At 44.0% G+C, this 22,750-nt stretch overlaps 1 protein-coding gene across 4 annotated transcripts in view; it reads left to right on the top strand.

Annotated features, from left to right (window-relative positions):
- Window positions 1–22,750, top strand: part of LOC138676328 (zinc finger protein 189-like) — a 50,409-nt gene that overhangs the window by 1,051 nt on the left and 26,608 nt on the right. For all 4 annotated transcript variants that reach the window (XR_011320774.1, XM_069765514.1, XM_069765515.1 and 1 more), the window contains exons 2-4: window positions 351–997; window positions 1,284–1,877; window positions 3,606–4,313. Coding sequence is in view for 3 of the 4 variants with exons in the window: in XM_069765514.1 (XP_069621615.1) it covers window positions 520–997; window positions 1,284–1,877; window positions 3,606–4,313 (1,780 nt within the window). In the remaining variant the exon portion in view is untranslated. The remainder of the gene's footprint in view (window positions 1–350; window positions 998–1,283; window positions 1,878–3,605; window positions 4,314–22,750) is intronic.

Genomic DNA, 22,750 nt, shown 5'->3' with positions numbered 1-22,750 from the left:
GTTAAGGGGTTATGTATTTATTATGCTTTGCTTATATAGCTCCATCATATTCCACAGAACTTTACTGACGTTATCATCCCTGTCCCCATTGGGGCTTACAATCTAAATGTTCTATCACTATGTCCTTAGACTGGGTGGGAGGAAAACGGAAACCCAAGCAAACACAGGGAGAAGATACTAACTCCTTGGTGGGATTTGAACCCAGGACCCCAGAGCTGAAAAGCAACAGTGTAAACCACTGATCCACCATGCTAATTTATGGATTATACTATTAGATTTACTATTTAGATGTTTTTGCCTTATTGTTATGCTAAAAATGTAACCGTTATTATTCTGTACCCTTTCAACAGAAGCTAAAAAGAATGAACAATGGAGGAGCAGAGTATCGGAAATGGGATATGGTAGACTTAATACGCTAGGTAGACCGACTATAGGAATCTGGATACGGAAAAGACTCAGATTGTAGAAGAGAGAGAAGAAACTGGAACATGGGAAACTGTTACTAACACTGGTAAGAAAATGTACAACGGACACAAACAGTGTACGGACTGTGGGAAAAGCTTCACGCGGAAGTCATCCCTCATTGACCACCAGAGAATACACACCGGGGAAAAGCTCTTTATGTGCTTGGAGTGTGGAAGGAGGTTTGGTCTCAAGTCTTGTATGGTCAGACACCTGAAGACTCACTTGCCAAAGACTTTAATAGACTGCCCTGTGTGTGGCAGAGGCTTCACTCGCTATTCTAGTGTTTTTCGGCACCAGAAAGTTCATGCAAAGGACAGATTCTATAGCTGTCCATGCTGCGAGAAGAGCTTCCCTCAAGCATCACAATTGGTAGTTCATCAAAGAAGTCATAAATGGATGCTTCCACCAGATGGGCAGGAAAATGTTAATAGCCTGGACCAATCTGGCACCCAGAAGAACTTTGCATGCCTGGAGTGTGGGAAATATTTCAAAGAGCAGAGATTTCTTACAAGGCATCAGAGAATTCACAAAGGTAAGAAACAGTAATGCATTCTGACTTACTGGGAGCTAAACCTGTCGGATTGCATTAGGCAGCCTGGAGTGCACCAGTACGATCCCATGTAACGTCTTGCCTCTCCAGTAAGGATTGGTGTATTTACTGACAGAGCCTGTATATGTATATTCCTATCAAGTAGTCCACTTTAATCCCCAGCTTTGGTGATGTGATGGCTTGTGAGCTGCTGAGATTGTATAGTTTGATTGCAACTTGTTTTAGATTTTGTTTGATATTTTCCTTATTTCCTTTTTGTTTGTGCTAGAATCCTCTACCGTCCCCTTACAGCAACATGATGAACTTTCACATGACATCCCCTTAAATGCCAATGAAGATTTTAATGTACCACAGGCCTTACAAGTTGTAAATCCTTCAATGAAAAACGGGTCATTTAATGCTGAGAAGAATACTCGCAAAGTTCAAAAAGAAGTTCTGTGTATGGACTGCGGTAAAAGCTTCACTCGGAAATCAACCCTTGATGTCCATCAGCGATTACACACAGGAGAGAAGCTGTTTATGTGCACAGACTGTGGAAAAAGGTTCGGTCTGAAGTCCTGTTTGGTCAGACACATGAGAACCCACTCTCCAAAAATACTTCTCCAGCATAAGAAGGTCCACAGAATTAAGGAACCCTGTAAATGCCCACAATGTGAGAAGAGCTTCTCCCGATCCTCACAATTGGCAGCGCATGAGAGAACCCACAAAAAAGAAAACTTTCATCCAAGATCGGAACCTAAAAACTCCGGCTTTCTTTACAAAGAAAATATTAAAGATGCAAAAGGTTCCCATAAATGTCGTGAATGTGGAGAGTTCTTCAGATGGCAGTCGTCGTTATTAAGACACCAGAGGATACATAAAGGTTAAGTATCATTTCCATTATAGCAAATTAAATTTTTGTGATAAATGAAGATGTAGCATTCAGCAAACCGATTATTATGCAAAAGTACCTTTGTGCCAAAGTTGCTTGGCCCCTCTAATGCAAAGCAAATACTAGGCAAACTGGATAGGTGTATACACAATCCTCAGATCAGAAACCATGTTAATTTTGCATAGTCATACCCTGAGTATTATAGTAAGGGAGGCTAAGGTAGCCAGGGACACTCTCAGAAACATGATTAGTACAAAAGAAGAAAAAGAGTGCAAAACGTCCCAAAGATAAAATTCAATATTTATTAAAAACACATATATCGTAATACACAATGATTAATAAAGCAATTTAATGAGTAACAGGTGTAAGACACCAAGATCTCGAGTACGCGCAGTAAATCAAAAACTGTCCTTACCCATACTTCTTTCCACCTGGTGACATAGTGCAGCACCCCCAACGCGCGTTTCGCGTGGGTATCTTTGGGGGTCTGCTGCACTAGGTCCCCAGGTGGAAAGAAGTATGGGGTAAGGACAGTTCTTGATTTACTGCGCACACTTGTGTTCCCTTAAAGGGGTATATACCTTTTTCACTAGTTGGTCTCAATTGACCTCTTTGGGACAGATTTTTAGTACCCATATATATTTGATTGCTCGGCATGAGCTAATTTTTATTTTTATGCTAAGTTACTTATTTGGGTGCTATGTCTTTCTCTTGACTGACTGATATTTATAAGGGAATAGCCCTATTTGCATCGCACTTGCACTTTTTCTTGTAAGGCTACTTTCACACTAGCGTCGGAATCTCCCCGTCGCAATGCATCGGGGAGAGATTCCGACGCTAGCGTTTAACGTACTGCACAATGGAGGCAGCGGATGCATTTCTCCGGCGCATCCGCTGCCCCATTGTAAGGTGCGGGGAGGTGGGGGCGGAGTTCCGGCCTCGCATGCGCGGTCAGAAAAAGTGGTCCGTCAGGAGCAAAAAATGTTACATGTAGCGTTTTTTGCTCCCAACGGTCCGCAAAAGCACGATGCATCCGTCGCTCGACGGATGCGACATGTGGCAATCCGTCGCAAATGCGTTGTCAATACAAGTCTATGGGGAAAAAACGCATCCTGCAGGCACTTTTGCAGGATGCGTTTTTTCTGCAAAACGACGCATTGTGACGGATTGCAGAAAACGCTAGTGTGAAAGTAGCCCTAGTCGTCATTTTCTGCCCTCCCTCCTACTAGTACTCAGGATTTTGGTGTCTTACACCTTTTATTCATTAAATTGCTTTATTAATCATTGTATTTAATATGTGTTGTGTATTATGATATATGTGTTTTTGAATAAATATTGAATTGTATCTTTGGAACGTTTTGCACTCTTTTTCTTCTTTTGTACTAAACTGGATAGGTGTGCAGCGTTCATGCCATGGCGATCTTCCCATGGTCATTTAACGCCTGCTACTTCCATAATCGTTTGTTGTGAATTAAAGTGAACCATGGATTGTGTGAAACAGGGACAGACTCTCTCAGAATAACAGGTCTCTTGCTAAGAAACTAGGACCGTTTGTCTCATATGGGAAAAAAAAATGGACATCTGAATGAGCGCTTAGGTGTGCGCCAATACTTTTCTCCAGATAGTGTATGTCTCATGTTCTATGTGGTATATTTCCGTATACTGCTAATTTACTGAAAACTGTGTGTTGTTTTTTTTGTTTTTCTTTTGTGCTCTTAGATAATGGTTGTCAATTCGGAAACCAGAATAGTATTTTTCACCCGGTTATTGAATCTGGAGTAAACTGCAGCGCTTCTCCACCAGTTCATAAAGATGACACAGAAACACTCACACAAGAGCTGCCTGGTATCACAGAGGAATTAAATTCATCCATGGATAAAAAGAGTTACATTTCCGTTAGAACTGGAGACATTACAGCCTGGAAAACCAGCAATGAGGTCAAAAATATGTGTATGAAATGTGGGAAAAGTTTCACTCGGAAATCATCCCTTACTGTGCACCAGAGAACACACACAGGAGAGAAGCTGTTTATGTGCATAGAGTGTGGCAAAAGGTTTAGTCTGAAGTGCTCATTGGTCAGACACATGAAAGGTCGCTGTCCAAAAATGCTCAATATCTGTTCGGATTGTGGCGAGTGCTTTAGTCGCTACTCCAGCCTTTTCCAGCACCAGAAAGTTCACAGAAAAGAGAAATCGCACAAATGTCCTCATTGTGAGAAAAGCTTCTCTAGAGCTTCACAACTTTTGTTTCATCGGAAGACACATAAACTAGAGAAGTCCTGTCCACCACAGTCAGAGCCTGAAGAAGATACTGATAAATTAGGCAAACCCAACTGTTCTGCAAGTGCCGGCTGTACAGAAGAGCCTCATGCATGTCTGGAAGGTGGAGCACACTCCTCGGAACAACAGCCCCAGAAAGCGCACAGACGTGAGTATTGATGTACCATGGTATAATAATAGCCTTCGTCTAGTGGGAAATGTCACGTAAACTAAGCGATCTGATTTTCTTGGTCAACCATTTCATTAAATAGGACACAATCCTACAAATCTGTGGTCGGTCTCGGTTACTTCAGATTATATCTGATGTGTGCAATGGGATTTAGAAGTGGGTCTGTCTTCTGAAACGCCTGGCAACCTTTTATAAATGGTGCCAGCACAACAAATCTGTAAAGATAGGGACATGCCAAAAGGCAATAGTAAATGGTGGTGTGTCCATCTCTGTAATTTTCATTAATAATAATAATAATAATAATAATCTTTATTTATATAGCGCCAACATATTCCGCAGCGCTTTACAGTTTAACAGTTTCAAACACAAAAGTCATAAGTAACAACGTTAACAATACAATAATTAAAGCAAAATAAGATGACCCTGCTCGTGAGAGCTTACAATCTACAATGAGGTGGGGGAGATACAAAGTACAGGTGTGTATTTACAATGATGTATTTACAATCATGGTCCAGCCATCTTCAGGGGTTGGGGAATAGATGGGGATAGTGAATGGGCTACACACAAACATAACATAACTTTGATTAGTGAACATGATAGGCCGCTCTGAACAAATGTGTTTTGATCGAGCGCCTAAAACTATGCAAATTATGGATGGTCCTAATATCTTGGGGTAGAGCATTCCAGAGGATTGGCGCAGCACGGGAGAAGTCTTGGAGTCGGGAGTGGGAGGTACGGATTAGTGCAGAGGTTAGCCGAAAGTCATTTGCAGAGCGCAGTGGTCTGTTAGGCTGATAGACAGAAATGAGGGAGGAGATGTAAGGGGGTGCCGCACTGTGGAGAGCTTTGTGGGTGAGAACAAGTACTTTGAATTGTATCCTGTAATGAATGGGCAGCCAGTGTAACGACTGGCGAAGAGCGGACGCGTCCGAGTAACGATTAGCCAGATGGACGACCCTGGCTGCTGCATTAAGGATGGACTGGAGAGGGGAAAGTCGAGTGAGGGGGAGGCCAATTAATAGAGCGTTACAGTAGTCCAGGCGTGAGTGGATCAGGGCGACCGTGAGGGTTTTAGCTGTCTCCATGGTGAGAGAAGGGCGGATTCTAGAGATGTTCTTTAGGTGTAAGCGGCACGAGCGGGCAAGAGATTGTATATGGGAGGTGAAGGAGAGATCGGAGTCAAATATAACACCCAGACAGCGCGCCTGCTGCCGGGGTGTTATTATGGTGCCACCCACGGAGAGGGAAATGTCAGATTTAGGGAGGTTAGTAGATGGTGGGAGCAGAAGAAGTTCAGTTTTGGAGAGGTTGAGTTTCAGATAGAGAGCGGACATGATGTTGGAGACTGCGGACAGACAGTCAGTGGCATTCTGTAGTACAGCGGGGGTAAGGTCAGGGGATGACGTATATAGTTGTGTGTCGTCGGCATAAAGATGGTACTGAAAGCCAAATCTGCTGATGGTCTGTCCAATTGGGGCCGTGTAGAGAGAGAACAGAAGGGGGCCAAGGACTGAGCCCTGAGGTACCCCAACAGTGAGAGGAAGAGGAGATGAAGTGGAGCCAGAGAACAGAACACTGAAGGAGCGGTCGGAAAGATAGGAGGAGAACCAGGAGAGAGCAGTGTCCTTAATGCCTAGTGACTGGAGCCTAGAGAGCAGGAGAGGGTGGTCAACAGTGTCAAAAGCTGCAGAAAGGTCGAGAAGAATGAGCAGAGAGTGGTCACCATTACGTTTTGCTGTCAGAAGGTCATTGGTCACTTTGATGAGTGCAGTTTCTGTCGAATGTAGGGGGCGGAAACCGGACTGTGAAGGGTCTAGGAGGGAGTGAGTGGAGAGGTAACGGGTAAGGCGAGAGTATATCAGGCGCTCCAAGAGTTTAGAGATGAAGGGGAGATTGGAGACCGGTCTGTAGTTGTTTGTGCAGGATGGGTCGAGGGTGGGTTTCTTTAGTAATGGAGTAATGATAGAGTGTTTGAAGGAGGAGGGGAAAATGCCAGAGGAGAGGGAGAGATTAAAGATTGTAGTTAGGTGACTTGTGACAACTGGAGAGAGAGACTGGAGGAGATGTGAGGGAATGGGGTCGGTAGTGCATGTAGTCGGACGAGAAGAGGAGAGGAGCTTGGAGACTTCTTCTTCTGTGATGGGATCGAATGTGGAGAGTGAGCCAGGGGCAATGAGGGGAGGGATGGGAGTCACTGAACTTAGTTGTTGGGAGCGGATTTCCTGACGGATATTGTCTATTTTCTCTATAAAGTGGGAGGCCAGGTCACCAGCACAAATATCTGTGATAGGGGCTTGTGCTTTTGGCCTGAGGAGGGAGTGAAAGGTGTCAAAAAGTTTTTTGGGGTTGTTGGATAGTGAGGAGATCAGAGTGGTAAAGTAGGTCTGTTTAGCGAAGTGAAGGGCAAAGTTATAGGTCCTTAACATAAATTTGAAGTGTATGAAGTCTTCTGGTGTGCGTGTTTTCCTCCATAAGCGTTCAGCACACCTAGAGGATCGCTGGAGAAATCGGGTTTGCGATGTGAGCCAGGGCTGTTTTATTCTGTGTTTGGAGGTCCTGAGGGTGAGGGTAGCTACTTGGTCAAGGGTGCTTCTAAGAGTGTCATTGAAGTGATGTACCGCCAGATCAGGACAGGAAAAGGAAGAGATTGGGGACAATGATAAGCGTAGGGAGTCTGAAAGTGTAAGAGGGTTAATGGCTTGTAGATTTCTGACTGAATGGTGTGTAGGAGGGTGCTGGGGTGAGCGAGGATATGTGAGTGTGAAGGAGAGAATGTTGTGGTCAGAGAGGGGAAGCGGTGAGTTATCTATGTAGGAGATTGAGCAGAGCCGGGCAAAAACCAGGTCCAGGGTGTTACCGTCCTTGTGTGTCTCAGAGGTTGAGAGCTGTGAGAGGCCGAGAGAAGTGGTTAGTGACAGAAGCTGGGATGCAGATGTGGAAGTGGGGCTGTTAATGGGGATGTTGAAGTCTCCCAGGATAAGGGTTGGTAGTTCTGAGGACATGAAGTGCGGCAGCCAGGCAGAGAAATGGTCCAGGAAGCGGGTGGGTGAGCCTGGGGGCCGGTATATGACCGCTACTCTGAGGGAGAGGGGGCGAAAGAGCCTGATGGTGTGGACCTCAAAAGAAGGGAATGAGAGTGATGGAACTGAGGGGATGACCTGGAAAGTGCATTGTGGGGACAGGAGTATGCCAACTCCACCACCAGGTCTGTTTGTTGGTCTCGGGGAATGGGAGAATTGTAAGCCACCATGGGTAATGGCAGCAGGAGAGACAGTGTCAGAATCCTGAATCCAGGTTTCCGTGAGGGCCAGCAGATTCAGAGAGTTTTTCAGAAAGTAATTGTGTAGGAAAGGAAGCTTGTTACATACAGACCGTGGATTCCAAAGGGCACAATTAAAAGAAGGAGGGGATGAAGGAGTGCAATTAATATTAGTAAGATTAGTAAGGTTTCGATGTGAGGTAGGGTAGGGGTTGAGGTTGGTGGATGGTGGACCGGGGTTTGGGGAGATGTCTCCTGATATCAGCAGGAGTAGGAAGACAAAAAGCAAGTAGCTTTTGGGATTGTATGAAGTTTTTTTATGCAGTCTGTTTGGGTAAGATGGACTGAGGTTTTTCAGGAAGGTGAGAAGTGCATGGGAGCTGTACATGGGAGAGGGAAGGAGAGAGGAGCTGATGTATATGAGTCGTGATGGAGGGGGGATTGGGCGGTGAATGTGGATTGCAAGGGAGCATAGGATGATAGGAATAATGCACATGGATAGAAGGGAGAGCAGAGTGTGGGTTACCTGACTCCTGCCCTGACTAACTGCCATGGAATAACTGCGGTGTCACGACGCTTATCTTCTGTGACGCTTTGCTTATGGGACGCTAGCGTGCACCCCCACTTGCGTTAGTAAAATAGCCAAGAATTTTCTGTTTTACTTCTCAGGTGTCAGTGGATCCTCCAGTTATATTAATGCGGACTACACTGCTGATACTAGAGAACCTTTAACAGATATTAACTCCCCAAAAAAGTCAGACCCAGAGCCTGTGAAGGTGGCGAAAAGTGAAGGTGCAAATAGTAACTCCATTTGCAAGCCGAGATTGTCCAGCAGTAGAAGCGCCTACCATTGTATCCAGTGTGGGAAAAACTTTATTAGCAAGGTATCTCTTACTGTCCATCAGAAAATACACTCTGGAGAGAAGCTTCTTAGGCTGGGTTCCCATTGCGTTATGGGACCGCGTTAAACGGACAGCGTTGCACGGCGAAATTAACGCCGTGCAATGCGTCCGTTAACGCGCCCATTCACGCTAATGGGAACGCGCTACACTAGCGCGTGCCATGTTCGGCACGCGCTAGCGACGCGCCGGAGATTCCTGGCGCGCCGCGGACGCTGCTTGCAGCGTCCGAGGCGCGCCCGCGGTCCGTTCCCCGCTCTCTCGCAGATCGGGGATCTGCGAGAGCGGGGACGTTACCGCGACCCCGAACGCGGCCCCAAAAAAAACATTGCGTTAGCGCAATCCGCTAGCGCTAAACGGATTGCACTAACGCAATGTGACCCTAGCCTTATATGCACAGAATGTGGGAAGAAATTTAGTGTAAAGTCTTCTCTGCTCAGACACCTGAAGAGCCACGTGGGGCCCATGCTCAATATCTGCTCTGAATGTGGCATATATTTCAGCAGATACTGCGATCTGTTATTGCACATGGAGAATCATATGGGTAAGTGACCTTGTATAGTAACATATCAATAAGAAAAATGAAAGGGCAATTGGGAAGAGCCAGACAATGTGGCTGCTATTCTTAAGCTGGGGGGGGGGGGAGGCAGGCAGGCAGGCAATGTCCATGGCCCCTTACCAGCCTGAGAATACCAACCCCCAGCTGTCTATTTTAGCTTGACTGGTTATCAAAAATGCAGAGGAACCCACGCCATTTTTTTCAAATTATTTCTAGTGCTGTTATTAGCAGCAGCAGGCGTAGTCTGATGGGAGTAGTAGTCCCATCAGCCAATGCCAGTGACTGGAGGTAAACAGTGCAGGAACCGCAGATTTCTGACCAGCGGTAATGATTTTACCACCGATCAGAGGCAGTGTTTGCCGTGTGGTGGTGTTTGAACTCCAAATTCACATAAAAAATGGCCGCAGGGGTCCTTCCGGGTCCTGCAGTGAGGTGGCTTGCGAGCGTCTACTGACAGCAGTCGCCGGCAAGCCTCCTGCAGTGCCTGTCAGATCGCTGATCTGACACAGTGCTATGCAAAGTGTCAGATCAGCGATCTGGCTTTATATAGTGATGTCCCAACCAGGGCTGTGGAATCGGTAAGCCACAGTTGCGACTCCGACTTCGACTCCTGGATTTTATCAGGCTCCGACTCCGACTCCTTCATAAATGGCCAATTCGTAACAATAAATTTACTGTTGTCAAATATTAACATTGTGCTTATTCAGTTTCTCACCATCATATAAGTAATCAGACCACTTAGAGCAAAAACTATATTTATTAGAATACAATTAGAATATAGCCAATAACTTTTATAAACTTTTCTAAACTCTTGTAAGTAAATATGCAATAAACACTGTTATGCAGTTAATAAGAAGAAATCTATACATTTGTCCTCAGAAAAAGTATTGCCTCTGTCAGATCCTCCTTCATGGATGCCCTGATCTTGGCTTCACAGCATTTGTTTTCATCTGGATCATTTGTCATACACTGACAGACATAATGTTTTCTATCTTGAGTGATGGTGAAATGTTCAAATACATCTGATTTAATGTGACGCTTCTTTGACATTCTCAGGTTTTTAATTCTGCATTCACAATCCAAATGACAATTGTTTTTCCTAAAAACAATTGTACAAAATTATTGCCAGGTCGTACAACTGATACAGTGGTCAGTAATACTGTTATTCCTCATGTACTCACCGTTAACTGATGCAAAGTTTGTTGATAGGATAATACTTCTTACAGTCTTCCTCTTCTGAGTAGCAGCTGTGAGATGCTTGGGAGATGTACACCAAACATCTAGTCTAGAGGAGGAGCTTTACTACTAAGAATTTGCAACACATTTTCACTTTCAGTTTCATACATTGTAAGTAGGGGGGTTGGGGCAGCATGAGGTTAACCAAGTATAAAGGTACCGTTACACTAAACGATTTACCAACGATCACGACCAGCGATACGACCTGGCCGTAATCGTTGGTAAGTCGTTGTGTGGTCGCTGGGGAGCTGTCACACAGACAGCTCTCTCCAGCGACCAACGATCCAGGGAAAGACTTCGGCATCGTTGAAACTGTCTTCAACGATGCCAAAGTCCCCCTGCAGCACCCGGGTAACCAGGGTAAACATTGGGTTACTAAGTGCAGGGCCGCGCTTAGTAACCCAACATTTACCCTGGTTACCATTGTAAAAGTAAAAAAAAAAAAAAACAGTACATACTCACATTCTGATGTCTGTCACATCCCCCGGTGTCCACAGGGTTAAAACTGCTTTCGGCAGGAGCGCTGCTAATGCACGCGCTCTGGCCGAGAGCTTCCCTGCACTGACTGTCAGCGCCGGCAGTTAACAGCAGTGACGTCACCGCTGTGCTCTGCTTTACGGCCGGCACTGACAGTCAGTGCAGGGAAGCTCTCGGCCGGAGCGCGTGCATTAGCAGCGCTCCTGCCGAAAACAGTTTTAACCCTGTGGACGCCGGGGGACGTGACAGACATCAGAATGTGAGTATGTACTGTTTTTTTTTTTTTTTTTTCTTTTACAATGGTAACCAGGGTAAATATTGGGTTACTAAGCGCGGCCCTGCGCTTAGTAACCCGATATTTTCCCTGGTTACAAGTGAACACATCGCTGGATCAGCGTCACACACCGATCCAGCGATGACAACGGGTGATCAGCGACAAAAAAAAGGTCCTGATCATTCCCCAGCGACCAACGATCTCCCAGCAGGTGCGTGATCGTTGGTCGCTGTCACACATAACGAGATCGTTAGCGGGATCGTTGCTACGTCACAAAAAGCGTGACGTTGCAACGATATCATTAACGATCTCGTTATGTGTGAAGGTACCTTAAGATTAGATAAGGGCAGTGGAGAACAGTGACACACAAGAAGTAAGAAATGTCTCTATCTCCAGCAGAATTTCTTATCACTGTTGTTCATAGTTTGATAGAACATATATATTTGAGTAACATTTATAAAATTCATATGAAAGTTCAATGATGAAATATTAATACATTTTTTTTAAAAGCCGGAGGCGGAGTCGGTACATTTCTACCGACTCCAACCAAAACTAACTCTGACTCCACGACTCCGACTCCACAGCCCTGGTCCCAAACTGAGATAATGTTATAAAGTAAAAAAAAAAAAAAAAATTACTGTTTAAAAATATTTTAAAAAATCCCAAATAAAGAAAAAAATAAATATTTTTCCAATAAACCCATTTATTTATGTAAATAAAATAAAAAAAAAAACAATAAAAGTACACATATTTGCTATCGCCGCGTCCGTAACGACCCGCTCTATAAAACTATCCCACTAGTTAACCCTTTCAGTGAACACCGTAAAAAAAGAGGCAAGAAATAATGCTTTATCATCATACCACTGAACAAAAAATGCAGTAAAACGCGATTAAAAAGACAGTTATAAATAAAATGGTACCGCTGAAAACGTCATCTTGTCCAGCAAAAAACAAGATGCCATACATGTCCATCAGCAGAAAAATAAAAAAGTTATAGCTCTCAGAATAAAGTGATGCAAAAACAATTATTTTTTTTATATAAAAGTTTTTGTGTAAAAGCGCCAAAACATAAAAAAATTATATAAATGAGGTATCGCTGTAATCGTACTGACTCAAAGAATAAAACTGCCATATCAATTTTACCACATGCGGAACGTTTACAGTTGGGGTTAGTTAGGGTTGGGCTTAGGGTTAGGGGTGTGTCAGGGTTAGAGATGTGGTGGGGTTAGGGGTGCATTGGGGTTAAGGGTGTGGTTAGGGTTAGTGGTGTGTTCGGGTCAGTGTGTGGTTAGGGTTAGGATTTGGGTTAAGCTACTTTCACACTAGTCCGTCTGTCCGGGCCGTCGCAAACCGTCGGCCCGACGGACAGTGTGTTTGATTAGCACAACGTGGGCAACGGATGCAGTTTTACAACGCATCCGCTGCCCATTGTGAGTTCCGGGGAGGAGGGGGCGGAGTTTCGGCCGCGCATGGGCGGTCAAAAATGGCGGACTCGACGCACAAAAAAAGTTACATGGAACATTTTTTGTGCGTCGCAGCCGCCAAAAACACGACGCATCCGTCGCATGACGGATGCAACGTGTGGCAATGCGTCGCTAATGTAAGTCTATGGAGAAAAAAACGCATCCTGCGGGCAACTTTGCAGGATGCGTTTTTTCTCCAAAACGACGCATTGCGACCCTTAGGGGTGTGTGCTACTGACTGCTGAGCCTTGTTTCTAATCCTCTCCTGTGTGATACTGTGCTGAGATGTGTATCTAATCCTATCCTATCCTGTGTGATACTGACTCAGAGCTGTGTATCTAATACTGTCCTGTGTGATACTGTCTGCTGAGACGTGTTTATAATCCTCCCATGTGTGATACTGTGCTGAGACGTGTATCTAATCCTATCCTGTGTGATACTGACTCAGAGCTGTGTATCTAATACTGTCCTGTGTGATACTGTCTGCTGAGACGTGTTTCTAATCCTCCCATGTGTGATACTGTGCTGAGACGTGTATCTAATCCTATCCTGTGTGATACTGACTCTGAGCTGTGTATCTAATACTGTCCTGTGTGAACTGACTGCTGAACCTTGTATCTAATCCTCTATTGTGTGATACTGTGCTGAGACATGTATCGAATCCTATCGCTCTCCCTCCTATGCACTCCTCTCCCCCTGCATGTCTCTCTCTCCATGGGTCGCTCTCCCTTCTATGCACTCCTGTCCACCTGCATGTCTCTCTCCCTATGGGTCGCTCTCTCTCCTATGCACTCCTCTCCCCATGGGTCGCTCTCCCCTGCATGTCTCTCTCCCCATGGGTCGCTCTCCCCTGCATGTCTCTCTCCCCATGGGTCGCTCTCCCTCCTATGCACTCCTCTCCCCATGGGTCGCTCTCCCTCCTATGCACTCTTCTCTCCATGGGTTGCTCTCCCTCCTATGCACTCCTCTCCTCCCTGCATGTCCCCCCCATTGCACACACAGCTCAGTGCGTGCGATAACAGGAGCTGCGAGGGTCATGTTGTCACATGTCAGCATCACCCCACAGCTGTGACTGTCACCCGCAGTAACGCTACCACTGGTACTGTCTGTCACAGTGCTGCAGGATCATGCCGGCAGATGTCAGCGTGATTCCGCAGCTAACTGTGACCTGCGGTATAAAGTATGCGTGGACCGATGAGACTACTGCACCCATCGGGCTATGCCTGATGGGAGAGTAGTATCATCTGCCGGCATTTGTGCTCACAGTAAAAAAAAAACAAAGTTACATTACATACACATTCACATAAAAATAAAATAGGATTAGTAATGGATAGGTGTCTTATATATGCCTCTCCATTACTAAACCGTGGGCTTGATGTCACGGACAATACAAAGGTGACATCAACCCCACAAATATGAACCCCACTTGCCACTGCTACAGGGCAAATGGGAAGAGCAGGGCAAAGCGCCAGAAAAGGTTCATCTAATAGATGCGCCATTTCTGGGTCGGCTGAGAGCTGATGTTTTTAGCCTGGGGGGACAATATCCATGGCCCCTTCCTAGGCTATTAATATCAGCCCGCAGCTGTCTGCATAGCCTTTGCGGGTTATTTATTATAGGGGGACCCCACACCATTTTTTTGGAGGGGGGAGGTCCTACAATTTAATAGCCAGTAAGGGATACAGTTGTGAGAGTGTGCGTCAGCGTGTGAGTGTCAGCGTGAGTGTGAGCACACTACCCCCTCCCCACCATAGACCAGCACACTGCTCTCCTGAAATACTCTGTGCTGCTATCACCCTGCTTCTTCCACCATATATCTGTGACCCCCCCATAGGCCAGCACACTGCCATATGGATCACATATAATGCCTACATATATATTTAGCACATAATACTCCCATAACCACACATTATACCGCCATATATATTTATTACATAATACTGCCATATAGATCACGTGATGCCGCCAAGTATTATGTGTGATCTGTACTATGGCATTATGTGTGATCTATATGACGGTATTATATGTGATCTGTATGGTGGTATTATGTTTGATCAGTATGGTGGAATAATGTAAAAACTATATGACGGTATTATTTGAGAACTATTTTATGGGATTATGTGTGATCTATGTGGCAGTTTTATGTGAGAGTTATATGGTGGTTTTATGTGTGATCTACATGGTGGTATTGTGTGTGTGATATATATGACGGTATTATGTGAGATCTATATGACAGTATTATGTGTGATCTATATGGCGGTATAATGTGAGAACAAGATGGCGATATTATGTGAGAACAAACACTATGGCGATATTATATGTGATCTATATCAGTGTGTGTTCCCCAACTCCAGTCCCCAAGGCCCACCAACAGGTCATGTTTTCAGGATTTCGTTAGTATTACCCAGGTGACAATTGCATCAACTGTGCAATGCAAAGGAAATCCTGAAAACATGATATGTTGGTGGGCCTTGAGAACTGGAGTTGGGGAACACTGATCTATATGACTGTATTATGTGAGAACACTATGGCGGTATTATGTGAGATCTATATGATGGTATTAAGTGAGAACTATATCGCGGTATTATGTGTGATCTATATGACATCATTATTTGTGATCTATATGGTGGTATGTGAGAACTACGGTATATGGCGGTATTATGTGAGAACACTATGGCAGTATTATGTGAGATCTATGACGGTATTATGTGAGAACTATGACTGTATTATGTGAGAGCTATATGGCGGTATTATGTGTGATCTATATGGCATCATTTGTGATCTATATGGTGGTATGTGAGAACTATATGGCAGTATTATGTGAGAACACTATGGCAGTATTATGTGAGATCTATATGATGGTATTATGTGAGAACTATATGATGGTATTATGTGAGAACTATTTGACGGTATTATGTGAGAAGTATATGGCGGTATTATGTGTGATCTATATGGTGGTATGTGAGAACACTGGCGGTATTATGTGTGATCTATATGGCGTCATTATTTGTGATCTATATGGTGGTATGTGAGAACTATATGGCGGTATTATGTGAGAACACTATGGCGGTATTATGTGTGATCTATATGGTGTCGTTATTTGTGACCTATATGGTGGTATTATGTGAGAACTATATGGCAGTATTATGTGTGATCTTTATGGTGGTATTATGTGAGAACACTATGGCGGTATTATGTGTGATCTATATGGTGTCGTTATTTGTGACCTATATGGTGGTATTATGTGTGATCTATATGGTGGTATTATGTGAGAACTATATGACAGTATTATGTGTGATCTTTATGGCGGTATTATGTGAGAACACTATGGCGGTATTATGTGTGATCTATATGGTGGTATTATGTGAGAACACTATTGAAGTATCTTCAGAAAGGGAACCCAATCTGGGGTGGTTCTGGCTGAGCACCTGCACGCGGGTCTGGGGTAATAGAGGGGCAGCATGACCTTCAGTTAGGTGTAGTCAAGGGAGAGCTGGTGAGGCAGCTAAAGAGAGGGGTCTCATTTTTATCGTTGCTATATGGCTACATTTCACCCCCCCCCCAGCGTCATCCCGGACTGCGCCTGTCACCTTGCTTTCACACATCGCCAGGACAGGAGGGGAATTGGGTCTTTGCATGCAAAGTCTGGATCAGAAGATGCCATCAATCAGCAGAAATGTTTCCTGGATTTCTGTGGAGCAGACGGTCCATCCATGTGTATAAAGGACAGCGCTCTATGTACAATCCCTGGCTGCTCCGTGCACCGAACAGGGGGCCCCCATAGACCAGCACACTGCTCTCCTGAAATACTCTGTGCTGTCACCCTGCTCCCTCCACCATATGTCTCCCAGAATCCTTGCTGCTTGCCATCCACAGTGGCTGTCTACTTGTCAGTATAAGGCTATGTGCACACGATGCTGATTTCCTGCGGATCCGCAGCGGTTTTTTCCACGTAGAAACGATGCAGATCCGCAAAGTGATTTACAGTACAATGTAGATCAATAGGAAAAAAAAATGCTGTGCTAATGGTGCGGAAAATTCCGCACGGAAAACGCTGCGGATCAAAAGAAGGAGCATGTCACTTCTTTTGTGCGGATCTGCAGCGCTTCTGCACCCATTCCATAATAGAAATCCGCAGGGGTAAAAAACGCATGAAATCCGCATTAAAAAACATCAAATCTGCAGCTGCGTTTTCTGCCAGGAGATGCAGAAAATTGTGCACCCCAATCTGCAACGTGTGGAAATAGCCTAACTTTGCAGTCACCAACAAAATGGCTGCTCACTGTGTTCCTGAATATTATCCTCTCTTATCCCTTAGCAAACACCCAGGACAGGAGGAGAGGAGACATCACACACGTCAGCAGACTCCGCTCATAATTACTGCAGTGCAGTAATGTGAGCTAGTTGTACACTAGGTTTTTGACAAATTTAAGAAGCTGCTCCCCCTAGTGTTTAAAAGTGGAAATACCAAACCTTTTAAAATTATTTTTCATATTTTACTAAATTAGAAACAAATGGTAATATTTTGTAAGAAAATTTAAACATTAATTCTTTAAACTTTTTTCAATTCCTGGAAAATTTTTTTTTTTTTTGATGGCACCTTCCCTTAACCCCTTTACCCCCAAGGGTGGTTTGCATGTTATGGACCGGGCCAATTTTTACAATTCTGACCACTGTCCCTTTATGAGGTTATAATTCTGGAAAGCTTCAACGGATCCCGGTGATTCTGACATTGTTTTCTCGTGACATATTGTACTTCATGATAGTGGTAAAATTTCTTTGATATTACCTGCATTTATTTGTGAAAAAAACGGAAATATGGCGAAAATTTTGAAAATTTCGCAATTTTCCAACTTTGAATTTTTATGCAATTAAATCACAGAGATATGTCACAAAAAATACTTAAGTAACATTTCCCACATGTCTACTTTACATCAGCACAATTTTGGAACCAAAATTTTTTTTTTGTTAGGGCGTTATAAGGGTTAAAAGTTGACCAGCAATTTCTCATTTTTACAACACCATTTTATTTTAGGGACCACATCTCATTTGAAGTCATTTTGAGGGGTCTATATGATAGAAAATACCCAAGTGTGACACCATTCTAAAAACTGCACCTCTCAAGGTTCTCAAAACAAACCACATTCAGGAAGTTTATTAACCCTTCAGGTGTTTCACAGGAATTTTTGGAATGTTTAAATGAAAATGAACATTTAACTTTTTTTCACAAAAAATTTACTTCAGCTCCAATTTGTTTTATTTTACCAAGGGTTACAGGAGAAAATGGACCCCAAACGTTGTTGTACAATTTGTCCTGAGTACGCCAATACCCCATAAGTGGAGGTAAACCACTGTTTGGGCGCATGACAGAGCTCGGAAGCGAAGGAGCGCCATTTGACTTTTTAATGCAAAATTGACTGGAATTGAGATGGGACGCCATGTTGCGTTTGGAGAGCCACTGATGTGCCTAAACATTGAAACCCCCCACAAGTGACACCATTTTGGAAAGTAGACCCCCTAAGGAACTTATCTAGAGGTGTGGTGAGCACTTTGACCCACCAAGTGCTTCACAGAAGTTTATAATGCAGAACCATAAAAATAAAAAATCATTTTTTTTTCACAAAAATTATTTTTTAGTCCCCAGTTTTGTATTTTCCCAAGGGTAACAGGAGAAATTGGACCCGAAAAGTTGTTGTGCAATTTGTCCTGACTGCGCTGATACCCCATATGTGGGGGGAACCACTGTTTGGGCGCATGTGAGGGCTCGGAAGGGAAGGAGCGCCATTTGGAATACAGACTTAGATGGAATGGTCTGCAGGTGTCACATTGCGTTTGCAGAGCCCCTAATGTACCTAAACAGTAGAAACCCCCCACAAGTGACCCCATATTGGAAACTAGACCCCCCAAGGAACTTATCTAGATGTGTTGTGAGAACTTTGAGCCCCCAAGTGTTTCACTACAGTTTCTAACGCAGAGCCGTGAAAATAAAAAATCTTTTTTTTCCCCACAAAAATTATTTTTTAGCCCCCAGTTTTGTATTTTCCCAAGGGTAACAGGAGAAATTGGACCCCAAAAGTTGTTGTCCAATTTGTCCTGAGTACGCTGATACCCCATATGTTGGGGTAAACTTCTGTTTGGACACACGGGAGAGCTCGGAAGGGAAGGAGCACTGTTTTACTTTTTCAACGCAGAATTGGCTGGAATTGAGATTGGACGCCACGTCGCGTTTGGAAAGCCCCTGATGTGTCTAAACAGTGGAAACCCCCCAATTATAACTGAAACCCTAATCCAAACCCACCCCTAACCCTAATGCCAACGGTAACCCTAACCACACCTCTAACCCAGACACACCCCTAACCCTAATCCCAACCCTATTCCCAACCGCAAATGTAATCCAAACCCTAACCCTGACTTTAGCCCCAACCCTAACTGTAGCCTTAACCCTAACTGTAGCCCTAACCCTAGCCCTAACCCTAATGGGAAAATGGAAATAAATAAATTTTTTTATTTTTTTTTATTTTTTCCCTAACTAAGGGGGTGATGAAGGGGGGTTTGATTTACTTTTATAGCGGGTTTTTTAGCGGATTTTTATGATTGGCAGCCGTCACACACTGAAAGACGCTTTTTATTGCAAAAAATATTTTTTGCGTTACCACATTTTGAAAGCTATAATTTTTCCATATTTGAGTCCACAGAATCATGTGAGGTCTTGTTTTTTGCGGGACGAGTTGACGTTTTTATTGGTAACATTTTCGGGCACGTGACATTTTTTGATCGCTTTTTATTCCGATTTTTGTGAGGCAGAATTACCAAAAACCAGCTATTCATGAATTTCTTTTGGGGGAGGCGTTTATACCGTTCCGCATTTGGTAAAATTGATAAAGCAGTTTTATTCTTCGGGTCAGTACGATTACAGCGACACCTCATTTATATCATTTTTTTTATGTTTTGGCGCTTGTATACGATAAAAACTATTTTATAGAAAAAATAATTATTTTTGCATCACTTTATTCTGAGGACTATAACTTTTTTAATTTTTTGTTGATGTTGCTGTATGGCGGCTCGTTTTTTGCGGGACAAGATGACGCTTTTAGCGGTACCATGGTTATTTATATCTGTCTTTTTGATCGCGTGTTATTCCACTTTTTGTTCGGCGGTATGATAATAAAGCATTGTTTTTTGTCTCGTTTTTTTTTTTTTTTTTTCTTACGGTGTTTACTGAAGGGGTTAACTAGTGGGACAGTTTTATAGGTCGGGTCGTTACGGACGCGGCGATACTAAATATGTGTACTTTTATTGTTTTGTTTTTTTTTTAATTTAGATAAAGAAATGTATTTATGGGAATAATATTTATTTATTTTTTTTTCATTATTTAGGATTTTTTTTTTTTTTTTTTTTTACACACTTGTAAAAAAAATTTTAAACTATTTTACTTTGTCCCAGGGGGGGACAATACAGATCGGTGATCTGCCAGTTTGCACAGCACTCTGACAGATCACCGATCTGTCTGAGAGCAGTGCAGCGTTACCAAGTGCCTGCTCTGAGCAGGCACTTGGTAAGCCACCTCCCTCCCTGCATGACCCGGATCCGCGGCCATCTTGGATCTGGGACTTGCTGCAGGAGGGAGGTACGGAGACCCCCGGAGCAACGCGATCACATCGCGTTGCTGCGGGGGTCTCAGGGAAGCCCGCAGGGAGCCCCCTCCCTGCGTGATGCTTCCCTGCACCGCCGGCACATCGCGATCATGTTTGATCGCGGTGTGCCGGGGGTTAATGTGCCGGGGGCGGTCCGTGACCGCTCCTGGCACATAGTGCCGGATGTCAGCTGCAATAAGCAGCTGACACCCGGCCGCGATCGGCCGCGCTCCCCCCGTGAGCGCGGCCGATCGCCTATGACGTACTATTCCGTCCGTGGGAAGTAAAGCCCACCCCACATGGACGGAATAGTACGTCTAATGGCAGAAAGGGGTTAAATGCAATGTCGCTGCGACCAAAAAAACATAATTCTGGCATTTTGACTTTTTTTCTCGCTACACCATTTAGCGATCGGGTTAATCATTTTTTATTAATCGATTCTGAACTCGGCGATACGAAATATGTGTATGTTTGATTTTACTGTTGTTCTATTTCGAATGGGGCTAAAGGGGGGTGATTTGAACTTTTATATATATATATATTTTTTATATATATATATATATATATATATATATATATATATATATATATATTTAAAAACTTTTTCTTTTTTTACTTTTGGCACTCTTCAATAGTCTCTACCAGAGAAGCTGCCACAACACGATCGGCTCTTCTACATATAGGCGATTTTCAGATCGGCTCTATATAGCAGATTTAGTCACTTGCTATGAACGCCGACCACTGGTCTCCAGGAGACCTCAGGTTGACATGCCAACACTTCGGTGACCCGCGATCAAGTGACTGGGGTCACCGGTGTGCATATTTCCGGCATGTTTTAAATGCCGCTGTCAGAATTTGACAGCGGCATTTAGCTGGTTAATAGCTGCGGGTGGATTGCGATTCCACCTGCGGTTATTGCGGGCACATGTCAGCTGTTCAAAACTGCGGGCACATGTCAGCTGTTCAAAACTGCTGACATGTCCCCGGAAAAATGTGGACTCCGCCGGAGTCCAACATCGGCGTAAATGTATGCCCAATGTCAGAAAGGGGTTAAAAAGGTTTGGTATTTCCACTTTTAAATACTAGGAGCAGCTGCTGACATTTGCCGTGAAAATCAAGTGTACTGTTTGCACACATTACGACTGCAGTAAATGTGGGCTGAATTTGCTCACATGCGTCACGTCACGCCTCGCCTCCTTTTCTGGGTGTTTGGAAAAGGATAATTGAGGATATAGTTTAGGATCACAGTGCAAAGCCATTTTGTTGGTGACTGCAAAGTATTACTGACAAGTATAATGTCTGAACAGATGAGTGAAAAGACCGGCACTACTGTTACACCTGTAGCCAACTTGCAGATCTGGTAACTGAAAGCGGTTAACGTTAACACCTTGCCCCTGGAATCGTCTGTGCTCACCATCAGAAAAAAACAGTTCAAATAATGTCCGTAAATAAGGAGAAAAGGTGGCACTCACTGTTCCTTTTATTGGTTCAATGTAAAACCTACCAGCAGGAAGGTACGGTACTTGTGTGGTACACAGCGGACCACGGCCTTTTGAGCCTTCTGCCCTTCAGCGGGTCCAAAGAGGACGCAAAAGGCCTGCGTCCGGTGTGTAGCACACGAATACCTTCCTGCTGGTAAGTTTAAAATTGAACCTATAAAAGAAACCTTTTAATGGAATAGTGAGTGCCACCTTTTTTCTTTATTCATGGATAATACCGACAACTAGACAGCATCACCAATGACGTCCGGCATCACCAATTCTGTTTGTTGGTGCTGCTCACTGTATCATAAGCTGGGGTTAGATACGGGAAGTGTATAGCATGCACGATTAGATACGCTAAGAGTAACAGGCTGGGATTAGATGCAAGGATAAGTGTAGTTTTATCACATGATGGGATTAGTTATTGAGGATCACACAGGATGGGATTAGATGCGTAGCATCTAATGTATGTAATGTGTTACCCCGCTCCATCCACTTCTTTGGGAGCAGTAGAACACATTACACCATTGCTCCCGTAGAAGTGGAGAGAGCAGGGTCACACATTAAGCCTGCTCCCTATGCGTGACCCTGCTCTGTCCACTTCTTTGGAAGCAGTGGTGTAATGCGTGATCCCGCTCTGTCCACTTCTATGGAATCATTGGTGTGATGTGTGACCTTGCTCTGTCCACTACATTTCTACTCCCATGAAAGTAGACAGAGCAGGGTCACACCCTCGCCCCCACCAAAAAAAAAAAATAAAAATAATAATATTCAGCGGGCTCATGAAAGAGCATGTCTCATAACTTTGCAGCCCTTACAAAGTGATTTTCATCCTATTGAACCTCCTAGATTCCTCATATAGTCCTCTATATAGCACAATGGGCCCCACTTAGTACTCCATAGCATAATGGCCCCACATATACAGATATCCTATAGATATATATTCTATTCAGTTTCACAAACCCCCTACATATAATAAACTTGCACCCTTTAGTGCTTTTCATGTGGCGGTAAAAGGTGTTTAGCCTTGTTTACTCTAATAAAGGAGGAAAAGGCGACTTTGGGTCCCCCCTAGTTTTTGATAACCAGCCAAGGTAAAGCAGACCGTTGCAGGCTTATATTATCAAGCTGGGA

Source organism: Ranitomeya imitator, chromosome 4 (assembly GCF_032444005.1).
Source record: "Ranitomeya imitator isolate aRanImi1 chromosome 4, aRanImi1.pri, whole genome shotgun sequence".
Classification (NCBI taxonomy): Eukaryota; Metazoa; Chordata; class Amphibia; order Anura; family Dendrobatidae; genus Ranitomeya; species Ranitomeya imitator.
Note: the sequence above shows the minus strand (reverse complement) of the source record. Positions and strands in the feature narration are given on the sequence as shown.